The sequence below is a fragment of the Cricetulus griseus genome, chromosome 2 (assembly GCF_003668045.3).
Source record: "Cricetulus griseus strain 17A/GY chromosome 2, alternate assembly CriGri-PICRH-1.0, whole genome shotgun sequence".
Lineage (NCBI taxonomy): Eukaryota > Metazoa > Chordata > Mammalia > Rodentia > Cricetidae > Cricetulus > Cricetulus griseus.
In genome coordinates, this window is record NC_048595.1 from 11,596,794 (window position 1) to 11,620,143 (window position 23,350).

The 23,350-nt window shown below is 49.4% G+C and overlaps 1 protein-coding gene across 3 annotated transcripts in view; it reads left to right on the forward strand.

The window, feature by feature from the left end:
• The window catches only part of Plekhm2 (pleckstrin homology and RUN domain containing M2), a 41,678-nt gene that overhangs the window by 4,806 nt on the left and 13,522 nt on the right, over positions 1–23,350 (forward strand). For 2 of the 3 annotated variants that reach the window (XM_027399938.2, XM_027399939.2), the window contains exons 2-6: positions 18,571–18,677; positions 18,897–19,006; positions 19,475–19,574; positions 20,103–20,190; positions 22,558–22,744. In XM_027399938.2, the coding sequence (XP_027255739.1) occupies positions 18,571–18,677; positions 18,897–19,006; positions 19,475–19,574; positions 20,103–20,190; positions 22,558–22,744 (592 nt within the window). Of the gene's footprint in view, positions 1–18,570; positions 18,678–18,896; positions 19,007–19,474; positions 19,575–20,102; positions 20,191–21,982; positions 22,088–22,557; positions 22,745–23,350 lie in introns of all 3 variants that reach the window. The other variant, XM_027399937.2, reaches the window with a different exon arrangement.

Below are 23,350 nucleotides of genomic sequence, written 5' to 3' on the forward strand. Positions count from 1 at the left end.
AAAATTACAGTTATGAAGTAGCAACGCAAATGCTTTCATGGTTGAGGATCGCCACACCATGAGGAACTGTATTAAAGGGTCGCAGCATTAGGAAGGTTGAGAACCGCTGTCCTAAACCCTAGGAAGGTCACATGGGACAGAGATAAGGTCCATCCACCTGGAAGCAACCTTACACTAGAAAATGAGGAGTGTTTAGTCAAATCTTATCTAAGCCCATCTCAGATTCTGTCCAGTGCTGCATGCGCCTAAGGCAGAGTATGATAAAGAGGTTAGCTTCAGCAAGGATCGCTCCTGGAGGAGAAAAGAAAGAAAGAGAGACAGGGTGTCATCACTCTTATAGCCTGAGCTGGCCTCAAACTCACTGTATCCCAGGAGGCCAGCCTCCTGTAACAGCACTTCCCTGGCATTACAGGCTTGTGACACTTTGCTAAATAACATGTTTTCAACACACACATGCACCACACACACGCACACGTAACCCACATGCACCATACATACCACACATACATAAACATGCATCACACACACATAACACACACACACACACACCACACCACACACATGTACCACACACACCACACATATGTACCAAACTGGCCCTTAAAACACAGATATGGACTGGTAGTGTACCTAAGTGGTGGGCTGCTTGCCTAGCACACATAAAGTCCTGGACTGGACCCAGAACTGTGTGGGGGGCATATCTTTAATCCCAACACTAGGAGGTAAAAGCAGGAGGGTCCAAACTTCGAGACCATCCTTGGCTACATACAGAGTTCTGAGACAGCCTGAGCTACATGAGACTGTCTCAAAAAAACAAAACAACACCAAAAAGAAAAAAACAATTGAACAGTAGAAACATGCAAATACTCAGCAGTGGGAAGGCTAGGGCAGGAGGACTGCCATGAAGTTAAGGCTAGCCTAAACCCTGCCTTCAAAATTATCATTATGATTATTGTTTTTAATAATAATAAAGCCACAGATATCTCAAGTATGCAATGAAAAGTAACTGACCTGTGTCTCCTCCTTAAACAGGGCAAACTAATTCAGAAGACCTTGGTAGTAGCGCAGTGGCTGCTTGTCTGGCCTGTTTCACCCGCTTGACTTGAGGTAGACTCTGCTGCCTGCTAAATGAGGCTCAGAGGCAGTCTGTTTCCAGCACAGGGGCTATATCGGCCAGAGGCCCCTCTCCCAGGCCCCCATTGGCCAGAGGCCACCCAGACTCCATGGGGTCTGAATTCAGGGGACTCCAACGACCAGGCTGCAGCTGTCGCCCAGTCCAGCTGAGCATTGCTGCTGCAGAGGCTGCCCAGGGGAGTGAGCTTTTCCCCGGTTTTCTTTGTTTTTTTGAGACAGGTCTCTACGTTACCCTGGCTGTCTGTAGACCAGGCTGGCCTTGAACTCACCAAGATCCACCTGTCTCTACCGCCCAAGTGCTGGGATTGGCTTGTGCTGTCACGGCTGGCCTTTCCCTACTTTTCAACTCCTTCAGATAGCTTCGCCCTGCTAGTGCACTGAAAATGAGTGGAAGTCCTGGCCTGCTGCTTTAGATCAATAGTTTGGTTCTGTCTGCTTCCAGGGAAAATGTTCTAAAAAACCCCGGCTGAAAAGCTCAATAACATAATAGCCACACACACATTTTCCAAAGCGAGGTCCATCCCTTTCGCTTCTGCTGAATTGTGTGGTTCTAGCCATGGCTCTTTCTCTTTGGTTGCAGAAGAAGCTATAACCTCCAGGCAGGAATCACGTAGCGTGTGCACAGGCTCTGACCCGGTAGGTCACCCCACTGAGGCCCAGGAACATATGTGAGACAAGTGTTGCCTGCTTTTCCTGAGCCCTGCCCATTCGGCTTGCAATATACTTCTCTTTTTGTGTGATCCTTCTCTGACATCAGGTTTCTATTTGAAGCCGCGTGACATTGTGGTCCTTCCCACCCCGTCACAGAACACTTGAGGCCTTGTCCATCCTGCGCTTGACTCTAGCATAGAGCCATTCATATTGAGAGACCTGCTCCTGGGCTTAGAGAAACCGCCACCGGCTGGCAATAGTGGGCTCCATGGTGACTCTGTGATCTCCCTCAAAACTCATCTCTTGGAGCTCGGTGTGAAAGAAGGTCATGAAAAACCTGAAACTCTGCTGTTGGCTGTCAAACGTTTGGTTGAGCGGCATACCGCGTGTGGTGGTCAAGACGCTCAGATAGGAGCTGAGTGTGACTGTTGTTGGGAGGAGAAGGCTGGCTCTTCCAGGCAGCTCGTGTCCTGGGTAGACTGTCCTGCTGAGTGCACGTCTCGGCCTCGAGATTCATCACCATGGTGTGCTGCTCTCAGAACTGACAGTATTCCGAATCCACAGGAAACACTGGGGCCCTCCTGCCTGCTGCATAGTTCTCCCAGGTGGCCCCTCTGGTTGTCAGTGGGGCTCCCCAACATGGTGGTTGGAACCTGACCCGCAGTGTGGACAGCATAGCCATTGCCTGGAACTGGCCTTCTTGTCCAGCCTAGGCAGCAGTCCTGGCTAGTGAGTGGATGCTGCTTGCCAGTCCGTCTTCCCGCTCATCCTCCTGGCTGCCTCCTGTGTGTGAACATCTTGAACTCCCACGTGAGGCGGGAGAGTGATGAGGGTCAGGCTGAGGTTGGAAGTTCACGGCTCTGTTGATTTCAGGCCCGGTGGCCCTGCTTTAGTCTTGTCCATCTTCCGTGTCTGTGATTTAACTTCTCCTCTTGCTTGTGAATGTCAAACACTGCAGAAGCACACAGGGAAGAAAGTGTCTGTTTCCTGTAGTCTGTTCTCTTCCCCAGACTGCTGTTTGATAGTGGCACTATGACAAAGTAACCCATTGATGAGAGAGAACAAGGAAGGGACTGTGCACATTTGCAGCCCACAAGATCCCCACCTTAGTTTTTGGAAATCATAGGTCACTGATCAGTTTTAGTTCAAGTTCTCCGCTTTTTTTCTTAGGTGGTCTCATGAAGTCCATGTTGACCTTGAACTCACTATGTAGCCAAGGATGACTTTGAACTTCTGACACCCGCTGTCTCCGAATGGAGCACCTCACCCGGTTTTATGTGTTCTGGGGGTGGAACCCAAGGCTTTGTGTTTACTAAACAAGCTCCCTGCCCATTGAGCCACATCCCCAGCCTCACTCAAGCTCTTCTTCTTATGTGTTCAGAAGCAGCCAAACCTGCTGAGAGGAGGAAGGGATCACACAACCGGATTCTCTACATTTAACCTACTCAGAGCCAGCTCCTGGTGTATGATTACCAGAGCCCTCTTTAAAAAGCTGCCCATGGTGGACCACGGGTGGATTACACCCATGGTGTAATCACGCTGGTGAGGTGGCGACAGCAGGATTACTGGGGCTTGATGGCTACCCAGCCTAGCCCATCCAGTGATTTCCAGGCCAAATGTGAGACCTTATCTCAAAAAACCTGAGGTGGTCCCTGATCCCTGCGTGCCTCCCCACATACAAACATAAAAAATAGTCTTTCGTCTGTTTTTTTTTTTTTTTTTAAAGATTTTATATATTTACTATGTATACAACATTCTGCTTCCATGCATATCTGCACACCAGAAGAGGGTACCAGATCTCATCACAGATGGTTGTGGTTGTTGGGAATTGAACTCAGGACCTCTGGAAGAGCAGTCAGTGCTCTTAACCTCTGAGCCATCTCTCCAGCCCCTGTTTTTTGTTTTTTTGAGACAGGGTTTCTCTGTGTAGCCTTGGTTGTCCTGGAGCTTGCTCAGTAGACCAGGCTGCCCTCCAACTCATAGAGATCCTCCTGCCTCTGCCTCCAGGGTGCTGGGATACCACCTGGCCATGTAAAAAAATAAGAATTACAGTGGATGGATGTGTACCTCAAGCCCTCTTTCCTGCCCTTAAAGAATCATGATTTGTAACTCAGGCTTCCTTACCTGTGTTTCTGTTTTCAGCCTGTAACGTATCTGACCAGACCATGGCATTGCCTGGGCCTTGGACTGGAGGCAAAGGTCTCTGCCATGGCCTCCAGACTATCACTGTATTTAGGCAGTGACCTTGATGGCCATTTTCCTTTGGCGGCACACTGCCTGGGTGGGGGAAGCACTCGTGAGGTCATGCAGGCACAGTGGAGAGGGAAAGGGGAACTGAAAGGAAGCCCAGAGGCAAGGAAGGTACAGCATGGGAGCCTGGTTTAAAGGAGGATGGGAGAAGCCCCTCCCCATGACAGCACTGGTGACTCTGAGGAAACAGGCAGGGTTTCTGCCAGCGCCTGCCAGCGCCAGCCTAGAAGAATGGGGTAGAGTCCTGCGCATGTGTTCTCTCAGGACAGTGCCTGCCTTCTGGGCCTCCAGTGTTTGCCCAGGGCTCTTGGCAGTTTTTTCTCCCCACTCTAAAAGGCAGCCTTGGTTCCTCCAAAAAGGGGTCAAGACTGGTTCCCAAGGCATGAGAAGGGCACTAAGGTTTGGGCAATCTCCTTCCTGGAAGGAGAAGTATTTAACTACTTAAAAAAATGTTTTTAGGGCTGGAGAGGTGGCTCAGCTGTTAAGAGCACTGGCTACTCTTGTAGATGACTCAGGTTTGGTTCCCAGTGCGCATTTAATAGCTCACAGCCATCTATAACTCAAGTTCCAAGGGAGCTAGTGCCCTCTCTGGCTTCTCCAGGCTTTAGGCATGATACAGCTATATACATAAATGCAGGTAAAACAACTTAGCCACAAAATATTTCTTTTAAAAACAGTACAGTTTTTTAAATTATTGTCTTAGTTTGGGTTTCTATTGTGAAGAGGCACCATGATAATGGCAATTTTTTTGTTTGATTCTTTGTTGTTTTGTTTTGTTTTTCAAAATAGGGTTTCTCTGTGTTACAGAGCCCTGGCTGTCCTGGAACTCATTTTGTAGAACAGGCTGGCCTTGAACTCACAGAGATCTGCCTGCCTCTGCCTCCCAAGCACTGGGATTAAAGGTGAGCACCACCATTCCCATCAGCAACTTTTTTTTTTTTTTTTTTTTTTATGGTTTTTCGAGACAGGGTTTCTCTGTGGCTTTGGAGGCTGTCCTGGAATTTCTTCTGTAGACCAGGCTGTCCTCGAACTCACAGAGATCCACCTGCCTCTGCCTCCCGGGTGCTGGGATTAAAGGTGTGCACCACTAAGGCCCAGCTCCCAGAAGCAACTCTTATAAAGGAAAACATTTAATTGGGACTGGCTTACAGTTGCAGAGATTTAGTCCATTATCATCAAGGTGGGACATGGCGGTGTGCAGCAGACACGGAGCTGCAGGAGCTGAGAGGCCTGCATCTTATTCCATCGACAAGAGGCAGTAAACGGGGACACTCGCATAGCTTGAGCATGGGAGACCTCAAAAGCCCACCCCCACAGTGACACTCTTCCTCCAACAAGCCCATACCTACTCCAGCAAAGCCACACCTCCTGATAGTGCCTGCCACTCCCTAGGAGCTCAAGGGGGGCCAGTTAATTCAAACTACCACAATTACATATAGTTATTTATGGGACAAGCACACTACTGTGCACATGGGGAGGTCAGAGGACAATTGAGAGTTAGTGCTCTATATCAAGTGTGGGACCGACGGATTGAACTCAGGCCATCAGTCTTGGGAGCATGTACTTTACCTGCTAAGCCATGTTGCTGACCCTTAACAGTTTTTAAAAAGTTTGATTTTATGTGTATGGGTGTTTTGCCTGCATACATATCTGTGCACCATGTACATTGCCTGGTGCTCAAAGAGGCCAGAAGGAATACATGGGCTGCCCTGGAACTAGAGTTACAGATATTTGTGAGTCACCATGCAGGTACTAGAAATCTCTTGGAAGAGAAGCCAGTTCTCTCTCTCTCCCTCTCTCCCTCCCTCCCTCCCTCCCTCCCTCTCTCTCTCTCTCTCTCTCTCTCTCTCTAAATATGGTTTCTCTGTTTAGCCCTGGCTGTCCTGGAACTCACTCTGTAGACCAGGCTGGCCTTGAACTCACAGAGGTCCATCTGTGTGTGCCACCCATCCATGAAGCTTTAATTTTGCCAACATTGACTCAAGGACATTGCAGGCCATGGCAAACAGACCATTTAGGACACCTCAGGGACTCAGGGAGTGACTTCCCCCCAGAGACATCAGCTCAGGACAGTAATGTCATGCCCATGAGGAAAACAGGACTGGCCACGTGTGCATCTCAGGGTCTCTCATTGGTTCTCATTTGGGCCGATTTTTGGGCTCTCCAGCTTCAAGGCCTTTATAACAGGTTGTCACTGGGAATCTGTTTCAGGGTGAGATGCAGTGGTACCTTAGGGTAGAGACCATAAAACTAGGAGACAGTCAGAAGCTATGCAGCTGTTGGTGGAGCTGCAGACAGCTGGAACCTGTAAGCTAATGCTGTCAAGGAAGGAAGCAACTAGAACATTCCCAGCACCGTGGTCCAGGCTACAGAGCCCCTCGAAACCTGTGCTTCATCTCAGGTGGCATGGAAACAAGGGGGGGCGCCTCTGGTGTCTCAGCACGTGTGGCCAGGTGATACAGGAAGTGCTTCTCTGTAGCTGGAATTTCTTTCCAGTCTGGCCCCACAGCCGATTAGTCCTAAGTAGGTACACAGAGACATATCAATTATAAACTTTGGCCGATGGCTCAGGCTCCTCATTGGCTGGCTCTCTCAATTATTAACCCATTTCTATTCATCTAATTATTTCCATATGGTCTTATCTTACTGGATGGGACCTGTCAGCTACATGGCATCTCCTGGCAGCTTCTCTCTGCCTTCCTCTCCCCAGAATTCTCCTCATCTGGTAGCCCCGCTTATACTTTCTGCCTGGCCCCTGGCCAATCAGTGTTTTAGTCATCAACCAATAAGAGAAACATACATACAGGACATTCCCCCATCACTTTTCCCTTCCTTATAAAATGAGGGTTCTGGTCCAGTGGTTCTTTTTCTGACTTTCAGTGTGTTTGGGCTTTGCTAGCTGCCACACCCTGACCCCACTCTCTGGGTCTCTCTCCCTTCACATGCCATCCTGCACAGGGCATTCTTAATGAAGCCGTGGGAAACTGCTGATGGCCAGATGGTTGTCTTAGAAACACTTGGATGTCAGAGCATCCGGTCCTGACTAAGGCCCTGCTGGGGAGTCTCCCCAGAAATGCTATTGGTAGTGGTGGGTCTGCTCCTTGGATCTCGTGACACAGGCATTATTGTTTGCAAGGAGCTTCGTGGGACCGGGGATGCAGCCCATTTGACAGAATGCCTGCTTAGATGCACACGGCTTGGGCTGTGATCACCATCACAGCATAAAACCAGGCGTGATGACGGATGCCTCTAACTTCAGCACTCAGGAAGCTGAGGCATAAGGATTGAAAGTTTAAGATCCTCCTTGGCTACTTGAGATGCCTTCTCGGAACCCTAAAGGAAGCATCATTAAAAAAACTATCCATCTATGTATCTGTTTGTTTTTGAGGGACGAGGTGATGGGTACCAGCCTTTCCCTTCAAGTCTCTGGCATCTGTTCCTGAAGATGATCAGTATTAAGCCTGGCCTGGTTGCAGAAGTTTGCAATGTCATCTTTTTTGGAAACTGAGGCAGGAGGATCTCAAGTTCAAGGCCAGCCTGGGTAATCTATTGTATTAGTCAGTGTTCTGTTGCTGTAAAGAGACACAATGACCAAGGCAACTCTTAAAAAGGAAAGCATTTTGGGGGACTTGCTTACAATTTCAGAGTCTTAGTTCATTATCATTGTGGTGGGGAGCATGGTGGCAGGCAGAACATGGTACTGGAGAAGTAGCTAAGGGCAACATCCTAATCCATAAGCAGAGGTGGGGGGGAGGGCCGGCATGAGCTTTTGAAACCTCAGAGCCCACCTCCAGTGGCACACTTTCTCCAAAAGGCCACACCTCCTAATCCTTTCAAGTAGTTCCACTCCCTGGTGACCAAGCATTCAAATCCATGAGCCTCTGGGGCCATTCTTATTCAGATCTCCACATATTAAGGCTGCGTGTTTCAAGATGAAAAGTTTCAAAAGGACGGGATTTATGGAGGCCCTCCTGAAGGGACACGGTCACACTGGCTCTTCTCCATCTGTCGCTGGTTGGACAGAGAAGTTTAGGGATCTGAATTTGAGGACCTCTGGTTCCCAAGATGATAAATGCTGTCATGTGATTCAGCCTGTATGGTTCCAAAAGAGCAAGTGTCTGTGAAAACTACCAGAGGGGTTGCACACACAGTAATCCCAACACTTGACAGGCTGAGGTAGGAAGATTGTAACCCTGAAGCTAGCCTGGGCTACACAGTGAGACACCCTGACTCAAAACCACACACCCACCCCAAGTCCTGAGCTCTGTCCAGTCAGTGGCCATCCCTGGAATGGAATTCCAAACCGCAAGGCAGACATTGCCCTGTCACTCCTGGGACACACAGTTGCTCGCACGCCCTGCAACAGTGCTGAGTGAGGGACGTTTCACGTGTAGACCGAGTGCCTCTGAGGATCGCCCTGTCTGCTCTGACATTCATTTGAACTCATTTAAGCATGGCTGCCATCAACTTAATTATTGCAAGGGGTGACTTAGGTAAGGCAGCCACCTGTCCTTCCTTCCTTTGCTTCTGGGCCTGGAGTCGTGAGTTTCCTTAGCAGGCGGCCATCTGAATATGGGTGCTCTCTGTGGGGCCAACAGGGAGGCTGCTGTTACTGGGCAACCTCCACCCCTGGTAACAGAAGAGAGGCACACCTTCCATGTTGCCAGGCTGTTTCTTTTGTTGTAGCCTCTCTGAGTGAACAGGGATGAGGCAGACCCAAGGATGGGGCAGGTTTAGGGACCAGTGCACCTGGTGACTGACAGGTGCTGCCCTGGATCCTCCTAGCAGCCAGGCAGGTAAAACAGCCTTTGTACAGCCCTGAGTCCATCATGCCTTGTACACCCAACTGATGTTGTTGAAGTGGGGTTTATGCTGCTCTGTGAAGACAAGAATATGACTCACCTGTCCGCCCGGACAGCCTATCAGTGACAGAGTTAGGACCTGGATCTCTCTGTCATTCTGTGGCCCTGCTAGTACTGACAAGGAAAGAGGTCACCTGCCCCCATCTTTGCACTGGGCCATTTATGATCTTACACAGCCACCTATAAGTTACCTCTTAGGGACCAATCCAGAAGGGTTGCAGAGTACCTGTCATGGGATTCAGATTCAGTGTTGTTGTAAGTCACTTGTCTATAGGAGAGGTCTCAGAACAGAGTGGAACCCGCCCCAATCAGAACGCTCTGGGTCAGACAGCTCTTGGCTCGGTTGTGAGTGCCACCCACGATTTCCCTGAAGTCACGGGGCTACTGCCGTCATGTGATGACCAGTCCAGGGTGCTCAAGGGGTGTATCTTCGTGGCTTTAAGGGAGTCTAGGATGAACCTAGCAAGCTCTCCCTGGGCCTGGTGTCTGAACACACCCCCAAAATAGAAGACAGAGTATCAGCTTAGCCAGTCCAGGGTGTGGTCTGGGAACAGGCAGCCTTAAAAAGGACTGCTTTACAAAATAGTATAACATGCGGTCCCTCTTTGGTCCAGATGATCTTGCTTTTTTGGTATTTACTTATGTGTGTCTATGTGAGTATGTGCCATGTGTGTGCAGGTGCCTGCAGAGACCAGAATAGGGATGTTGGCTCCCCTGGAGCTGGAGTTACAGACAGTTGTGAGTCGCCTGATGTGGGTTCTGGGAATTGAACTCAGGTCCTCTAGAAGAGCAGCCAGTGCTCTTAATCACCCAGTCATCTCTCCAGCCCCTTATCTTGGTGCTTTTCAGTTTCTCCTGATGGGAACTTTCTCATCCTCCCACAGTCAAGCATACCAGCCCACCTGTGTCCCTCACAGAAGGCCGGAATGGAGCCTGTCTTTCTTGTTCCACTTGCTTTCCCCATCCTTTTAGCAAAAGTGGTCAAAGGAGTTCTGGGTGTTTGTTGTTTCTGTTCTTTGGTCTCCTCCCTTCCTCTCTGCCTTTTCTCTCGGCTGTCTGATCTTCCTGTTATTTTGATCATATTCTAGTCGTCCATAGCAACCTCAGGGTGCATTGCTTATAGACAATTCCTCCTCCCACAGGACCCAACACCACAGTTACCTCCTTCAAAAATTAGTGATAAGGGCTGGGTGGTGGCGCACACCTTTAATCCCAGCACTTGGGGAGGTAGAGGCAGGCGGATCTCTGTGAGTTTGGGACCACTCGTCTACAGAGTGAATTCCAGGACAACCAGTGCTATAACAGAGAAACCCTGTCTTGGGGGAAAAAAATAGTGATGAATTTCCTTAATGTCATCAGGGCTGGGTTGTAGCTCAGTTGGTAAAGAACGGAGTTAACACACATGAAACCCTGGGTTCCATCCCCAGCACTCCATAAACCAGGCATAACCAGGCCTGTGATCTCAGCACCTGAGAGTTGGAGGCAGGAGGATCAGAAGTTTAAGGTCATCCTGGTCTACACTGAAAGTTCAAGGCTAGCCTGGACTCCTAGAGACTTTGACTCTTATAGAAAGATCAAGAATCTGCTGGGCTTCAAAGTTCCAATTATTGCAGTCTTTTACTCAAAACATGTTCAATGGAACTTCCCCGCCCCTCACCCCAGGGCTGCTCATCAAAGTTTCTGTCACATCCTTTTAGGTCCTTGTGACCCTGGTGGCCCATGGTGCCTTCTCTCTGCAAATTCTTTCGCGTGGCTTCTGCAGTATATACTACACGACCTGATGCTCAGCCACCCTGCTGACCTCATCCTGTGTCGCCCACCCCCTCGGCCACTGGGCTGCAGCCATATTGGATTGCTTGCTTAGTGGTTGTTCTGCCTCAGGACCTTGCACCTGCTCTTGCCCCAGTATGCTGGCCGTGCGTGGGATTTCCTGGGGATTCAGAAAGAAAGGTAGTGTCTGGCCCATCTACAGACTCTGCTCCGTTGGTCCAGGAAGCGGCCTGGGCATCGTTGTATTTCTCAAGTTCTCCGAGTGCCTCTGTGGAGCCCCCTAGTCAAAGGGTGGCACCCCCTGGGCAGTACTCAGAGGACCTTTCCCTGACCTCAGCGTCCAGCATGGCTGTCTGTGCATCTCAGCTTCCCCACCACTTCCCAGACAGCTCCCCTTTCACGTCTCTTGGCAGAGTGCCATCTGACCTGTAACGGGGCCGTTGTGTGGCTGGGACCAGAAAACCTAGAATTGCCATCAGTCACTTCCTTTTTCTTATACGTAGCATCTCATCCATCGATGAACCCCTGGACACAACTTTCAGATCCTTCCTCAGTCTGACCCCTTCTCACTTCCTCCAACACCGTAGCTACCCTGGTGCCACTACCCTGGCTCCCCCTCCCAGCCAAGCTCTCTGCCTCCAGCTTGGATTCTGCAGTCTAGACACACCACACAGTGGCCTGTGACACACATCTGATCAAGTCATCTCTGGTGCTCAAGCCTTTAGCAGCTTTGCATCTAACTGGAACTGAAGAAGAAGCCCTCACGTGGCCTGGCTGTCATCTGACCCTCAGCTGCCTACAAGGCCTCATCTTAGACCTCTTCTGTCCTCAGGTCTCAAGCTCAGCCGCATCAGCCTTATGGTTGTGCATGCCTCGGGATCTTTGCCAGTTCTGAGACCCAGACACTTACCCCCTACAAAGGATGATCAGTGATCATTCTTGGAGGGATTGTCCCTGGCCCAAAATGGACAACATGCCATGCCCTTCTTTGCTTTAAAATAATATTTATCATCTCTGATGCTGTATCGAATGTATAGTTGCATATAGTTTATCTCTAGTACCACAATGTAAATGTTACAAAACCAGGACTTTGTAGATTTCTATAGAGAATGGCATCTGAGGCTAGGGACCTATTCAGTGTAGTCTGGTTGTTTAGCATGCACAAGGCCCTGGTTTTGAGCCCCAGACCGCTATGTTGGGCTAGGGGTGGATTTCATATCTATACATACTAGGTAGTTAGTAGTGTAGGTGGAGTTTCTGTCCCTCCTGGTCCCGAAGCCCCATTTAGTCCCAAATAAACACACAGAGGCTTATATTAATTATAAGCTGTTTGACCAATGACTCAGGTTTCTTATTGGCTACCTCTCTCTAAACTATTATCTCATTTCTATTAAACTATGTATTGCCACGAGTCTGTGGCTTACCCATAATGCTCTAGCATGTTATTCCTTTGGTGGCTACAAGGCATCTTCCTGGCCACTCTCTGTGGTTCTGTTCCCAGCCTTCTCCTAGTCTGGTAGCACCACCTATACTTCCTGCAACAACCAATAAGAGAAACGTGCATTCACAGCATACAGACGGACACCCCCATCATAGTAGTGTTTATTGAGCTATATGACTACTGAAGACTTGAGCCACGCATTTCTGACCCCTGCTGAGCTGACCTTAGGAGACACTGCGCCTGTCACAGCCCAGCTGCCACAGTGTACTGCTTGCCACCTCTCTCAAGACCTTAAGCCCCGGGCCAGCATCATTTTGTTCACAGAGCCACATAGGCCTTTCAGGCTGTTTAGCCTCCGTTATATCTGCCAAATTCTGTCACTGTGGCACCTAGGCAGCATAGATAATACAAACAGAATGGTGTGTTCTGCCAACTCCGAAAGGACACCCTCTGATCATCAGGGTGAGTTCTCCCCAGAAGTGGGGCACTCCTCTGTGAGACTCGGGAGACGCAAGGAGGGAGAGTCACAGTGGTTTCCAACGGTTCTCTGACCATCATCCAAGAAACAGGCTCAAATCTGCAGGCTTTTAGGATTTACTTGTTTTTGTTTTGCGCGTGTGAATGTTTTGCCTATGTGTGTGTGTGCCACATGTGCGCAGTGCTCATGAAGGCCAGGAGAGGGCGCTGAGTCCTGAGGAACTGGAGTTACAGCCGGTCAGGAGCCACTGAGTGGGTGCTGGGAACTGAACCCAGGTCCTCTGAAAAATCAGTCAGTGCTCTTGACCCCTGAGCTGTCTCTCTGAACCTGCTGTGAATGTATAAGTTCTGGTTGGAAAGCATTAAGTTTCTTTCTTGGGCTCTCCTAAAATACATTAGAAAAGAATTTGTTTGTTTGCTTTGTGTTGTTTTTTGAAGTAAGGGCTGCCTGTGTAGCCTAAGCTAGCCTCAAAATCTCATTCCTGGGCTGGAGAGATGGCTCAGAGGTTAAGAGCACTGGCTGCTCTTCCAGAGGTTCTGAGTTCAATTCCCAGCAACCTCATGGTTCACAACCATCTGTAATTAGATCTGGTGTTCTCTTCTGGCCTGCAGGCACACATACAGGCAGAACACTATACATAATAAATAAATTAATCTTTAAAAAAAATCTCACTCCTGCTCAGCCTCCAGAATGTTGGGATGACAGCATGGGCCACCACACTTTTTGTTCAACTGGGATGACATGTGTGTGCCACCACACCTGGTAACTAGGACATTTGTTCAACTGGGATAACAGGTGTGCACCAACACACCTGGTAACTAGGACATTTGTTCAGGGACTTTGAACCCAAGCATGATGAAAATACTTGTGTTTAAAATCTGACTGTGCCAATTACTAGCTGTGACCTCAGTTATGGTATGTCTGCGGTGATTAAATTGTGTCTCTGAGTTTCATCGCTGCCATCAGAGTCAATGCTGCTCACACTTGTAAAGTGTTTACAAGGCCCTTTGATTTTTGTTTTGGTTTTTTGAGGCAGAGTTTCTCTGTGTTATCATGGCTAGCCTGGAACTCACTACCTAGATCAGGCTGGCCTTGAACTCACAAGATCCTGCTGCTTCTGCCTCCTGAGCACTGGGATTAAGAGGATGTGCCACCACTGCCTGGCTGGCTCTTTGGTAAATCAGGTGTCACTATTATCCGAAGCCTCCTGGAAGCCTTTAGGAAACCGAGTTTGGAGCAGTTGGGTAACCTGCCCATGGTCACCCAGTGAGAACAGAGCCCGTGCTCGTAAGCACTCTGCTCCCCTCCTGGTGCACATAACAAGCGCTCAGTATGTGATGGATCTGATTATAGCTGGATTAGCACTGTCTGCAGATATCGATGGCAACCAGAGAGTCATTTGGGAGAAAAGATGCCAACAGCACTTCCAGACTGTTCATTATGTCCTGTCTGCTGGTTCCATCTGAAGTCCTCCTCCACCCGCAGCTCTGGGAGGCGGGGCCTCTCACGGCTCACAGAGAGCGCTTCCTCTGTTTGTTTACCTTTGTCCCAGCTTTGCTGACCCAGCTTGAGTGGTTGATGTAGCTCCTTGAGCTCCTGTGTCATCAACTCATGGGCTTTCTTCTTTCTGCTCTTCTCAAGATCTGTGCCTGGCCATAGCACTGGCACCAGCCCGTCCCCCTTCAGATAACAGAAATTCTAAACCAGCCCAAAGGGAGCTAAGGAGATGGTTCAGCTGGTGAAGTACCTGCTGGTGGGACAGAGTTGGGCAGATCTCTAGAGCCCACTGGCAGTTAGCTTAGCCAATTGGTAAGCCCTTAGTTCAGAGACTGTCTTCAAAAAAAAATAAGGCAGGTAGCCTGGCAGAGTGGCGCACACCTTTAATCCCAGCACTCAGGAGGCAGAGGCAGGTGGATCTCTGAGTTTGAGGCCAGGCTGGTCTACATAGCAAGTAGCAAGTTCCAGGATAGCCAAGAACCTGTTTCAAAACAAGATTTTTTTTTTTTTTTTTTTTGAGACAGGGTTTCTCTGTGTAACAGTCCTGGCTGTCCTGGAACTTACTCTGTAGACCAGCCTGGCCTGGAACTCATAGCGATCCACCTGCCTCTGCCTCCCGAGTGCTGGGATTAAAAGCCTGCACCCAAAGATTTTTTTTTTTTTAGTCTAGAAAAATAATTGAAGGAGATAATTGTCAGTCTTAGCTCTTCTTCCCACGCACACACACGCACCACACACATGTGCGGTGGTGGTTCATTTTAACTGTCAGCATAACACAATCTTGAATGAGTTTCAACAAGGCATTTCCTAGATCAAGGTTGGCCTGTAGACACATCTGGAGGATTGTCTCGATTGTGTTAGCAGATGTGGGAAGAGCCAGCTCACTGTGGACAATCCCAGTCCTTGCGGGGGGAGGTGGTCACGGGCAGGCTGAGCTATGTAAGTGTAAAGAGGGGGCTAAGCTCAAACTAACACACACTCATTCCTTTCTCTCCGCTTGTGACTGTGGGCGTGTGAAATGCCAAGTCCCTGCTGACTTGGGTTCCCCTACTATGGCAGACGGTGACCTGGAATTGGGAGCTGAGATAAACCCTGTCTTCCTAATTTGCCACAGCAATAGAAATGAAACTAGGACGTGTGCACACAAGCTAGAACCATTTTTTTTTTTTTTTTAAGAAAGCCTGAAGAGTAGGAACCACTGCTAATAAGAGTTGCTGCCAGTGGCGGTGTATGTTTAGCCAGACGCAACGCTGTTGGTGTGACTGAGAATTCATTGCTGTTCATCAGCTCAGAGGATATTTGCCAATTGCTGCTCACCAGCTATGCTGAGCCTGCTTCTTATTACCGGATTCCCTACGTCAGCGGCAGCCAGCAGCAGCCATGGATGGTGGCAGCTCCATGGGTCTGAACTGTCCAGGACAGCTGCTTGCCCCGGGTGACTGCTGACCACTTGAAATAGGGCTGGTGCTACTTTCTGTTTCATTTAAGTTAGCTTAGATTTTGTTTTGTTTTTTAAAATGTGCACTATGTCTGGTGCTGGGGATCCAGCTCAGGCCTCGAGCATTCTAAGTGCAGCCATATTGCAGCCCCTTGACTTAATTTAACTTCATGCAACCACATAAGGCTAGCAGGTACTGGACTAGACAACCCGGGTCCAAAAAGTCCCTTTAATTTTTTTTTTTTTTGGGGGGGGAGAAACTAATGAGTCGGAGTCAAGTAGCTTTCCGAGGGTGTGCTGCTATGCGGCAGGCCAGTGTTAACACTCTGGCTTCCTGCCTCAGCCCTCTGTGTCGTCGTGGTATGCTTTCCTACAACGCTTTATTATGTTTTTACTTACTTTGCATGTGTGTGTATGAGGGGTGCATATGCTGTGGCATATGTCTAGAGTTCAGAGGACAATTTGTGAGTCAGTTCTCCCCGCCTACCTTGTGGGTTCCGGGGATTCAATTCAGGTCACTGGGCTTGGTGGCAAGCGCCTGTGATGCTGAGCCATCTCACTGGCCTCGTGTGTTTTGTTTTGTTTTTTTTTAAATGGTTTCGTGGTTGCCGATTGCTCTCTGAATCATGATATCATGTGTAAATTTGCACTCACCTTGATATGTGCAAGGCGTATCTAAAGTCAGCTGTCAGGATTTAAAGGAAGAGCAAATGGGGGCGGAGCCTGTGCTCCTGGGTAGGAAGACTAGATATTGTGAGACGCCATCTCTCCATGTGAACAGTCTCTGGGTTCATTGTGATTCTATTATAAACCCAAGATTGGGGTGGGGGCGGCTGGAGAGACGGCTCATCGGTTAAGAGCAGTGGCTATTCTTCCAGAGGACCTGAGTTCATTTCCCAGCATCCACATGGTGGCCACAAAAGTATATACAATTGACATATATGCAGGCAAAACACCCACACACATAGGGAAAAAAAAATTTTTTTTTTGAGACAGGGTTTCTCTGTGTAGCCCTAGCTATCCTGGAACTCACTCTGTAGACCAGGCTGGCCTCAAACGCCGAGATCTTCCTGCCTCTGCCTCCTGAATGCTGGTATTAAAGGTGTGTGCCACCACTGCCTGGCATAAAATAATTTTAAAAAAAGATAAAGCCACTTTTTATGATAGAGTGGAGGGGAAACAAGAACCTTTGAAGCAAATTATTGACAAATTTGACTGTAAAAACAAATATTTTCTCAATAGGGAAAAAAGACACTGGGGACAACAGTACATAACAACAAAGAACTGCAAGAAATCAGTCAAAAAGCTGGGTGGTGGCACACACCTTTAATCCCAGCCCTCCGAAGCCAGAAGCAGGCAGAGCTCTGAGTTCGAAACCAGCCTGGTCTACAGAGAGAGTTCTAGGACAACCAAGACTACACCATAAGACCCTGTCAATAATAACAATAGTAATTTTAAAGACAAGCAGACCAGGAGGACCATGGGTTTGAGTCCAGCCTGAGCTAGAGAGAGACCTAGTCAGAGAGTGAGAGAGCACAACTTGGCACTGGTGTGACTGTGGGATGTGACACCAAGGTGTGCATGAATGTCCCCAGGGACTGGGGAGATGGCAATGCCTGCTCTAGCAGAGGTCCTGGGTTCAATTCCCAGCACCCACTTGGCGCCCCACAGCCATCTGTAACTTTAGTCCCAGGGGATCCAATGCCTTCTTCTCTTGGACACCAGACATGAATGTGGTGCGCAGACATCCATATAGATAAAACACTCCTACACATAAAACAAATAGTACCAAGTTTTAAGTAGCCAATGGGAATCATTTAAAACAAAACCCCAAATGCCTTCAGCCGTTGCCAACATGCTGTGCTGCATTGTGGGTTTAGTCTGTCTGACTGCTCTAGGCTTTCCTCCTCCTGCTCCTTCGGCCTGCAGGAGAAGTGGGCAGACCCTTCAGGACTGAATTCTGTCCCCGGTCAGCCAGGCTGCTGGGTTTGCTCTGGGCTGGAGAGAAGAGCGACTATTTTTGTTGTGGGAGTTGAATGTTTGGCCTTGCTCCAACAGCACATGCTCCCTGGTGTGGCTGATCCATCTCAGCTGCTGCAGCCTCCATCACTGCTTCCAGAGAACACTTGAGAATGCAGTTGTCCCGGGAGCTTAAACCCTCCTCCCCCAGTACTCGGCGATCTGTGCCCTGTTCTTGCATTTCCCATCTGGGCCCCTGGAAAGGCAACAGGATTGGAGGGGCCCCATCTGGTTGCATAGAAATCAGACTGAGAATCCAAGCCTTCTCACACCAATTGCACTAAGCTTGTCCACCTGCAGCAGCCTGGCGGGCGGGGTGTGTGGGGGGGATGCTTCAGGCTACCTCATCTGTGATCTCAGCTTTCTCCCCTTCCTCTCCTCCCCCTTTACTGTCGCTCTCTCCAGCCCAGGGAACAGTGTCTTTCTTGGCACAGGGCTTGACATGAACCTGGCACACACCTAGATCTGGCCAGGTTCCTCAGGTGAATTCAATGCCCATGTCAGCCTCTGGCAGGAAGAGGCCATCAGAGCAGGTGATCCGGTCTATCAGACCTCAGTGTGTACAGAGGGCAGCTCCAAGAGGGCCCACACCCCACACATTAAATGATTATTTTTAAAAAGGGCTGATTGGAAATGTTTTTGAAATGCCTTCAGGCATTATGAACAGGCCGTGTGTGTGTGTGTGTGTGTGTGTGTGTGTGTGTGTGTTTATGTATGTATGTACCTGTGCATGTTTGACTTATACAGATACCACTGTGTGTGTGTGTGTGTGTGTGTGTGTAGTGCCCAGGCAGCAAGTGCAGCTTGTGGCCCTGCCCCAAAGCTTAGTACCACCAACACTTATGCAAGCTGGGCATCCCTCTCCAGCACAGGGCTGTCTGTGCAGAGTCCCTCCTGAAAGCCTTCGCCCTCTGGAACCTCCTGGGCAAGATCAGCCCTCAGCAGGGCTGTTGGAAGCCAACTCTGCTGGCCATCTCAGGATGCCATCTACCTGCAGCTCTCCTTAGCAGCATTACCCTCTTTCTTTCAGCTGCAGAGCTACTTTGCAGCGTGTGAGGATGAGACCCCTGCTATCCGGAACCATGACAAGGTCCTGCAACGCCTGTGTGAGCACCTGGACCATGCCCTGCTGTACGGGTGAGTGCAGGCTGTTCTTAGGGCTGATGGAGCCAGGCAGGGGGGACCCAGATACCCCCCAGAGAGACAGTCATTCCTGTTCTTGTCTGCCTCCGTTCTTTGTCATCTTACCAGAGGAAACTTGTCTCTCTCAGGCTGGCTGCAGTAAAGCTCCTGGGGTGGGGCTGGTTGCCTGAGGCAGCCCTGCCTAGGCCCAGCACTGCTGTCCTGTCCTTACAGATTGCAAGACCTCTCATCTGGCTACTGGGTGCTCGTGGTCCATTTCACCCGCAGAGAGGCCATCAAGCACATTGAGGTGCTGCAGCATGTGGCCACCAACCTGGGGCGCAGTGAGTAACACGGAAGGGGGGGGTAGCTGGCTCTCCCTGTGGGGAGCCTGGCACTCAGGTCCAGCCCAGGTCAGCCTGAGGCAGCTGTCTGCCTGGTAGTGTCAAGTGGCAGTGGGCGTTCAAATGCCACCGCCTTCCACAAAAACCTCACTTTTTTTCCCTTGCACGTGACAGTCTGTGGGTGTGTCACTGAGGAAGTGAAGGGGAACGTGGGTCCACAAGAAAACTGGATTCCTTTGGAGTCCCAGGCCGAGCGCATGAGATGTTAGCCTGCAGGACGGGCAGCATCCGTGAATACCTCAAAAAGGCATCGGCCACTACCGTGCCTTCTGAGCTCTGCCCGACTTTCCTGGCTGACCACAAGCTAAGGCCTGACCTGAAGGCTGTTGGGCTGCCTAGTTCCTCACATGCCTTTGGCAAATGAAAAACAGCTGCCCAGTAGCTGAGTTGCACCTGCCTTCTCTGCAGGCCGCGCCTGGCTCTACCTGGCTCTCAATGAGAACTCCTTGGAGAGCTACCTGCGGCTGTTCCAGGAGAACCTGGGTCTGCTGCAGAAGTACTATGTCAGGTGGGTGTCTGGAACACTCGTGGTTCTTGCTGGGCTCGCAGCTCCCAAAGCCTCCTGTCACATAGGGAACAGAGGCCTAGCTTGCTATCACACGCCAAGGGCCTGACTGACGACAGAGAGCCTGCTAGAATCTTGCTGGCAGGCTGGTGGCTTCCTCCATGAGTACTCAGAGTCCTGGCTGGGCTCTATGAACAGTCTGGTGTCTGCCCTGGCTTCAGGCTGACCAAATGCCCAAAGTTTGCCTTCCCCTTTGCTGGGGACACTTCAGGGACAGAGTGTTCATAGCAGCCACTGAGAGCCTGATAAGCCTTATGTTCCAAGCCCATCTCTGGAGACACTGGTAAACTTCACAGCCAGTAAGAACAGGAGAAATTGGAGAAGAAGAGGGGGGCATGGCTGAATAAGCTGGGTTCCCTCCAGGGGTGGGCTGTCCTGCATCCAATTTCAACACTGTAGGCTTTCTGGTGAGGTTGAGCCAGGCTGGTGACCAGACCTACAAATCCCCGGGTTGTTTTTTGTGTCTGGCAGGAACGCCCTGGTCTGCAGCCATGATCACCTGACTCTTTTCTTGACCTTGGTGTCTGGGCTGGAGTTTATTCGCTTCGACCTGGATCTGGTGAGACACCTTGGCTCTTGATACTGGTAGGAGGAGGGCGGGGAGGACTTCATTTTTCTAGTCCATCTGGAGCTTGTTGGGTGTGGCTGATCTTGGCAACACCTGTTTGTTCAGATAAAGGACTTTTAGGGTCAGTGGGATTGGCTGGAAAGGGGTTTTCTCTAGACGTATACTCACGGCCAGGATTCCTGCTTCAGTGTCTTCTGGCCTCTACACACCTGGGGAAAAGCCACATAGCCTCAAGTGTCTTCGCTCAGAGGGACTCACCTTTGTGTCTAAGACATGAGTGTCTGAGAGGTACAGGACAAATCCTTGGGATCCTGACAGGCATTCTTGGCTCTGTGCTTCTCCATAGGAGCTCTTAACCCCTCTTCCAATTCTCACGCTTCCTTTACACCCGTACACTGAGCAGACTTTCCCATGGCCACAGGGCTCACTTCCTAAGACTCTACCTACCCCCCAGGTGCCTAAAATCACAGATGGTACCAAACCCTGTATATGCTGTGGCTCTACACATATACATATATACATGATATGGATATATATATATATATTTCAAATGTATATTCATCATACATATATGTCTAATAAAGTTTAATTTGTAAATTAGGCACGGGCTAATTTACAATTTAATTTTAAGAGAATGTACTTTTCTTGCAGAGGACCTGAGTTTAGTTGCCAGAACATTTGTATGACAAGTAGTTCACAACCACCTGTAACCCCAGTGCCAGGGGACTCTGACGCCCTCTTTTGGTCACTGAGAGTATTGCACTCAGAAGTGCACATACCTCAACGCAGAAACATATAAACACTTAATTATAAAATCTTAAATTGCACACCTTTATTCCCGGCACTTGGGAGGTAGAGGCAGGCAGATCTCTGAGTTTGAAGCCAACCTACATAGAGAAACCCTGTCCTGAAAAAAAAAAAAAGAAACTAATAAAAGCTAAGAGATAACAATAGTAGCAAAATAGGACAATTATAACAATATAAGTGTTTTGGATTTAAAAAAAAAACTTTTGAGTTTTATGGGCAAATCAGGAGGATCAGAGTTCAAAGTCATATTCAGCTGTATAGTAAAGTCAAGCCCAGCCCGAGATTCATGAAATCCCATTGGAAATGCAACAGCAACAGCAACAAAAACAGGGGCTAATGATTTGACTCAGTGGATAAAAACACTTGCCACACAAACCTGTCCTCCCAAGTTCAATACCCAGATCCTACATAAAAGTGGAAGGAGAGAACCAACTCCACAAAACTGTCTCTGATCTCCACACAAATCCTGAGGCATGTGTATGCTCTCCCAACCACCACTACACATACATCATGTACACAAAATAATAAAAGATAAATAATTTTTTTATTGAGACAGGACAGAGATCCATCTGCCTCTGCCTCCCAAGTACTGGGATTAAAGGTGTGCACCACATGCCTAGCTCCAAAAAATTTTGAAAACTTATCAATTGTTTTATTTCTGGAAGTTCCCATTTAATATTTCCAGACGAGAGTAACAAGCCATAGACAGCAAAACAGGAAGCCTGAGGGAATGCCTGTACAAGGACAATACTGACCCCAAAGAGGCCCGAGCATCTCATAGGCCTGGGTTCCTCAAGATTAGTGTAACCACCCCATCCTGATCACACCCTTCCCTGCTCCCTGCCCCAACAGGCTGAAGGTGGGATTTGGCAGTGGTAGAAACCAGAGAAAGTCAGATTCTAGTGCTGAGAGCTGTCAGGGAGATGTTAGCTGCTCTAATTGGATTCCCAGGGCTCTTTTTCCTTCCCTTTTTGAGGTGCTGATGGTGGGACCCAGCTGGACATGCATTCAGTCAAGTGACGGACGCACTGCTGACACCCATCACATCCAAAGCTTCAGAACTGTTTCCTTACCGCTTGGGGCAGTTACTTACTAATTAACTCCAGAAGCACATTGATTTCCCTAAGAAAAGAGAGTGTGGTGTGTGTGTGTGTGTGTGTGTGTGTGTGGTGTGAGTCTGTGTCTGTGTGTGTGAGTCTGTGTGTGTGTGTGTGTGTGTGTGTGTGTGTGTGTGTGTGTGTGTGTGTGTGTCTGTGTGTGTGTGTGTGTGTGTGTGTGTGTGTGTGTGTGTGTGTGTGTGTGTGTGTGTGTGTGGTCTGTGTCTGTGTGTCTGTGTGTGTGTGTGTCTGTGTGTGTGTGTCTGTGTGTGTGTGAGTCTGTGTGTGTGTGTCTGTGTGTGTGTGTGTGTGTGTGTGTGTGTGTGTGTGTGTGTGTGTGTGTCTCTGTGTGTGTGATCCCCATCGTCCTTCCCATCCTGGTGATTGCTTTCCCATTGTTTGCCGGCTACCCCAAGGCAACACCCACCCCTTTCTTCCTCTTCTCTCTCCCCAGGATGCCCCTTACTTAGATCTGGCCCCCTACATGCCTGACTACTATAAACCTCAGTACCTGTTGGACTTCGAAGACCGTCTTCCCAGCTCAGTCCATGGCTCAGACAGCCTGTCCCTCAACTCCTTCAACTCTGTCACCTCCACCAACCTGGAATGGGATGACAGTGCTATTGCCCCATCTAGTGAGGGTAAGTGGCCCCGGAGCAAAAGGAGCTAGACCTGTGCCCTGAGGTGGCCTCTGGAGCCTCCTAAGCCTGGCTGAGTGGCAATGTCTTTCTGGTGTTTGGGATTTGCAATTGAACCTTTCTAACTTTTCCAGAAGTTTCTAGCCTCATGCCCAGGGTCAGTCTTCTGCGTTGGAAACTCTTGCCCTAGTCAGGGCTGAGCATCAGCTGCCTGGGGAAGCTTGTCCTGCAGCAGGTTCTGTGCAGAGGCTGCACAAGCCCAGGAGAGAGAGAGGCAGGCCATCTGAGGGGGCAGGAATCCTCATGGCTTCTTGGGCAGGGCAGTCCCTCCTAGTGCTCCTCCAGAGATGGCTGACCTGTTCCCCCTGAAACTGACAAGCTGTGGGTGGCCTTTCAGCTCAGCTCAGTTGCTAGAAACTCTGGCTTTCCTCAGACCTTAGGTGTTGCCCCACTTCTGTTTTGAGCTAGTCTTCCTTCTTGTGATCTCATTCACTCACCTCCTGGGAGGTGGACTCAGAGGACACGCTTAGCTCCCCTGGTCGCCTCCCCTGAGACCTGACCTTCTCATTCCTTGTTTCTGTTTCTGTTTGTGCCATGGGTCATGTGTCC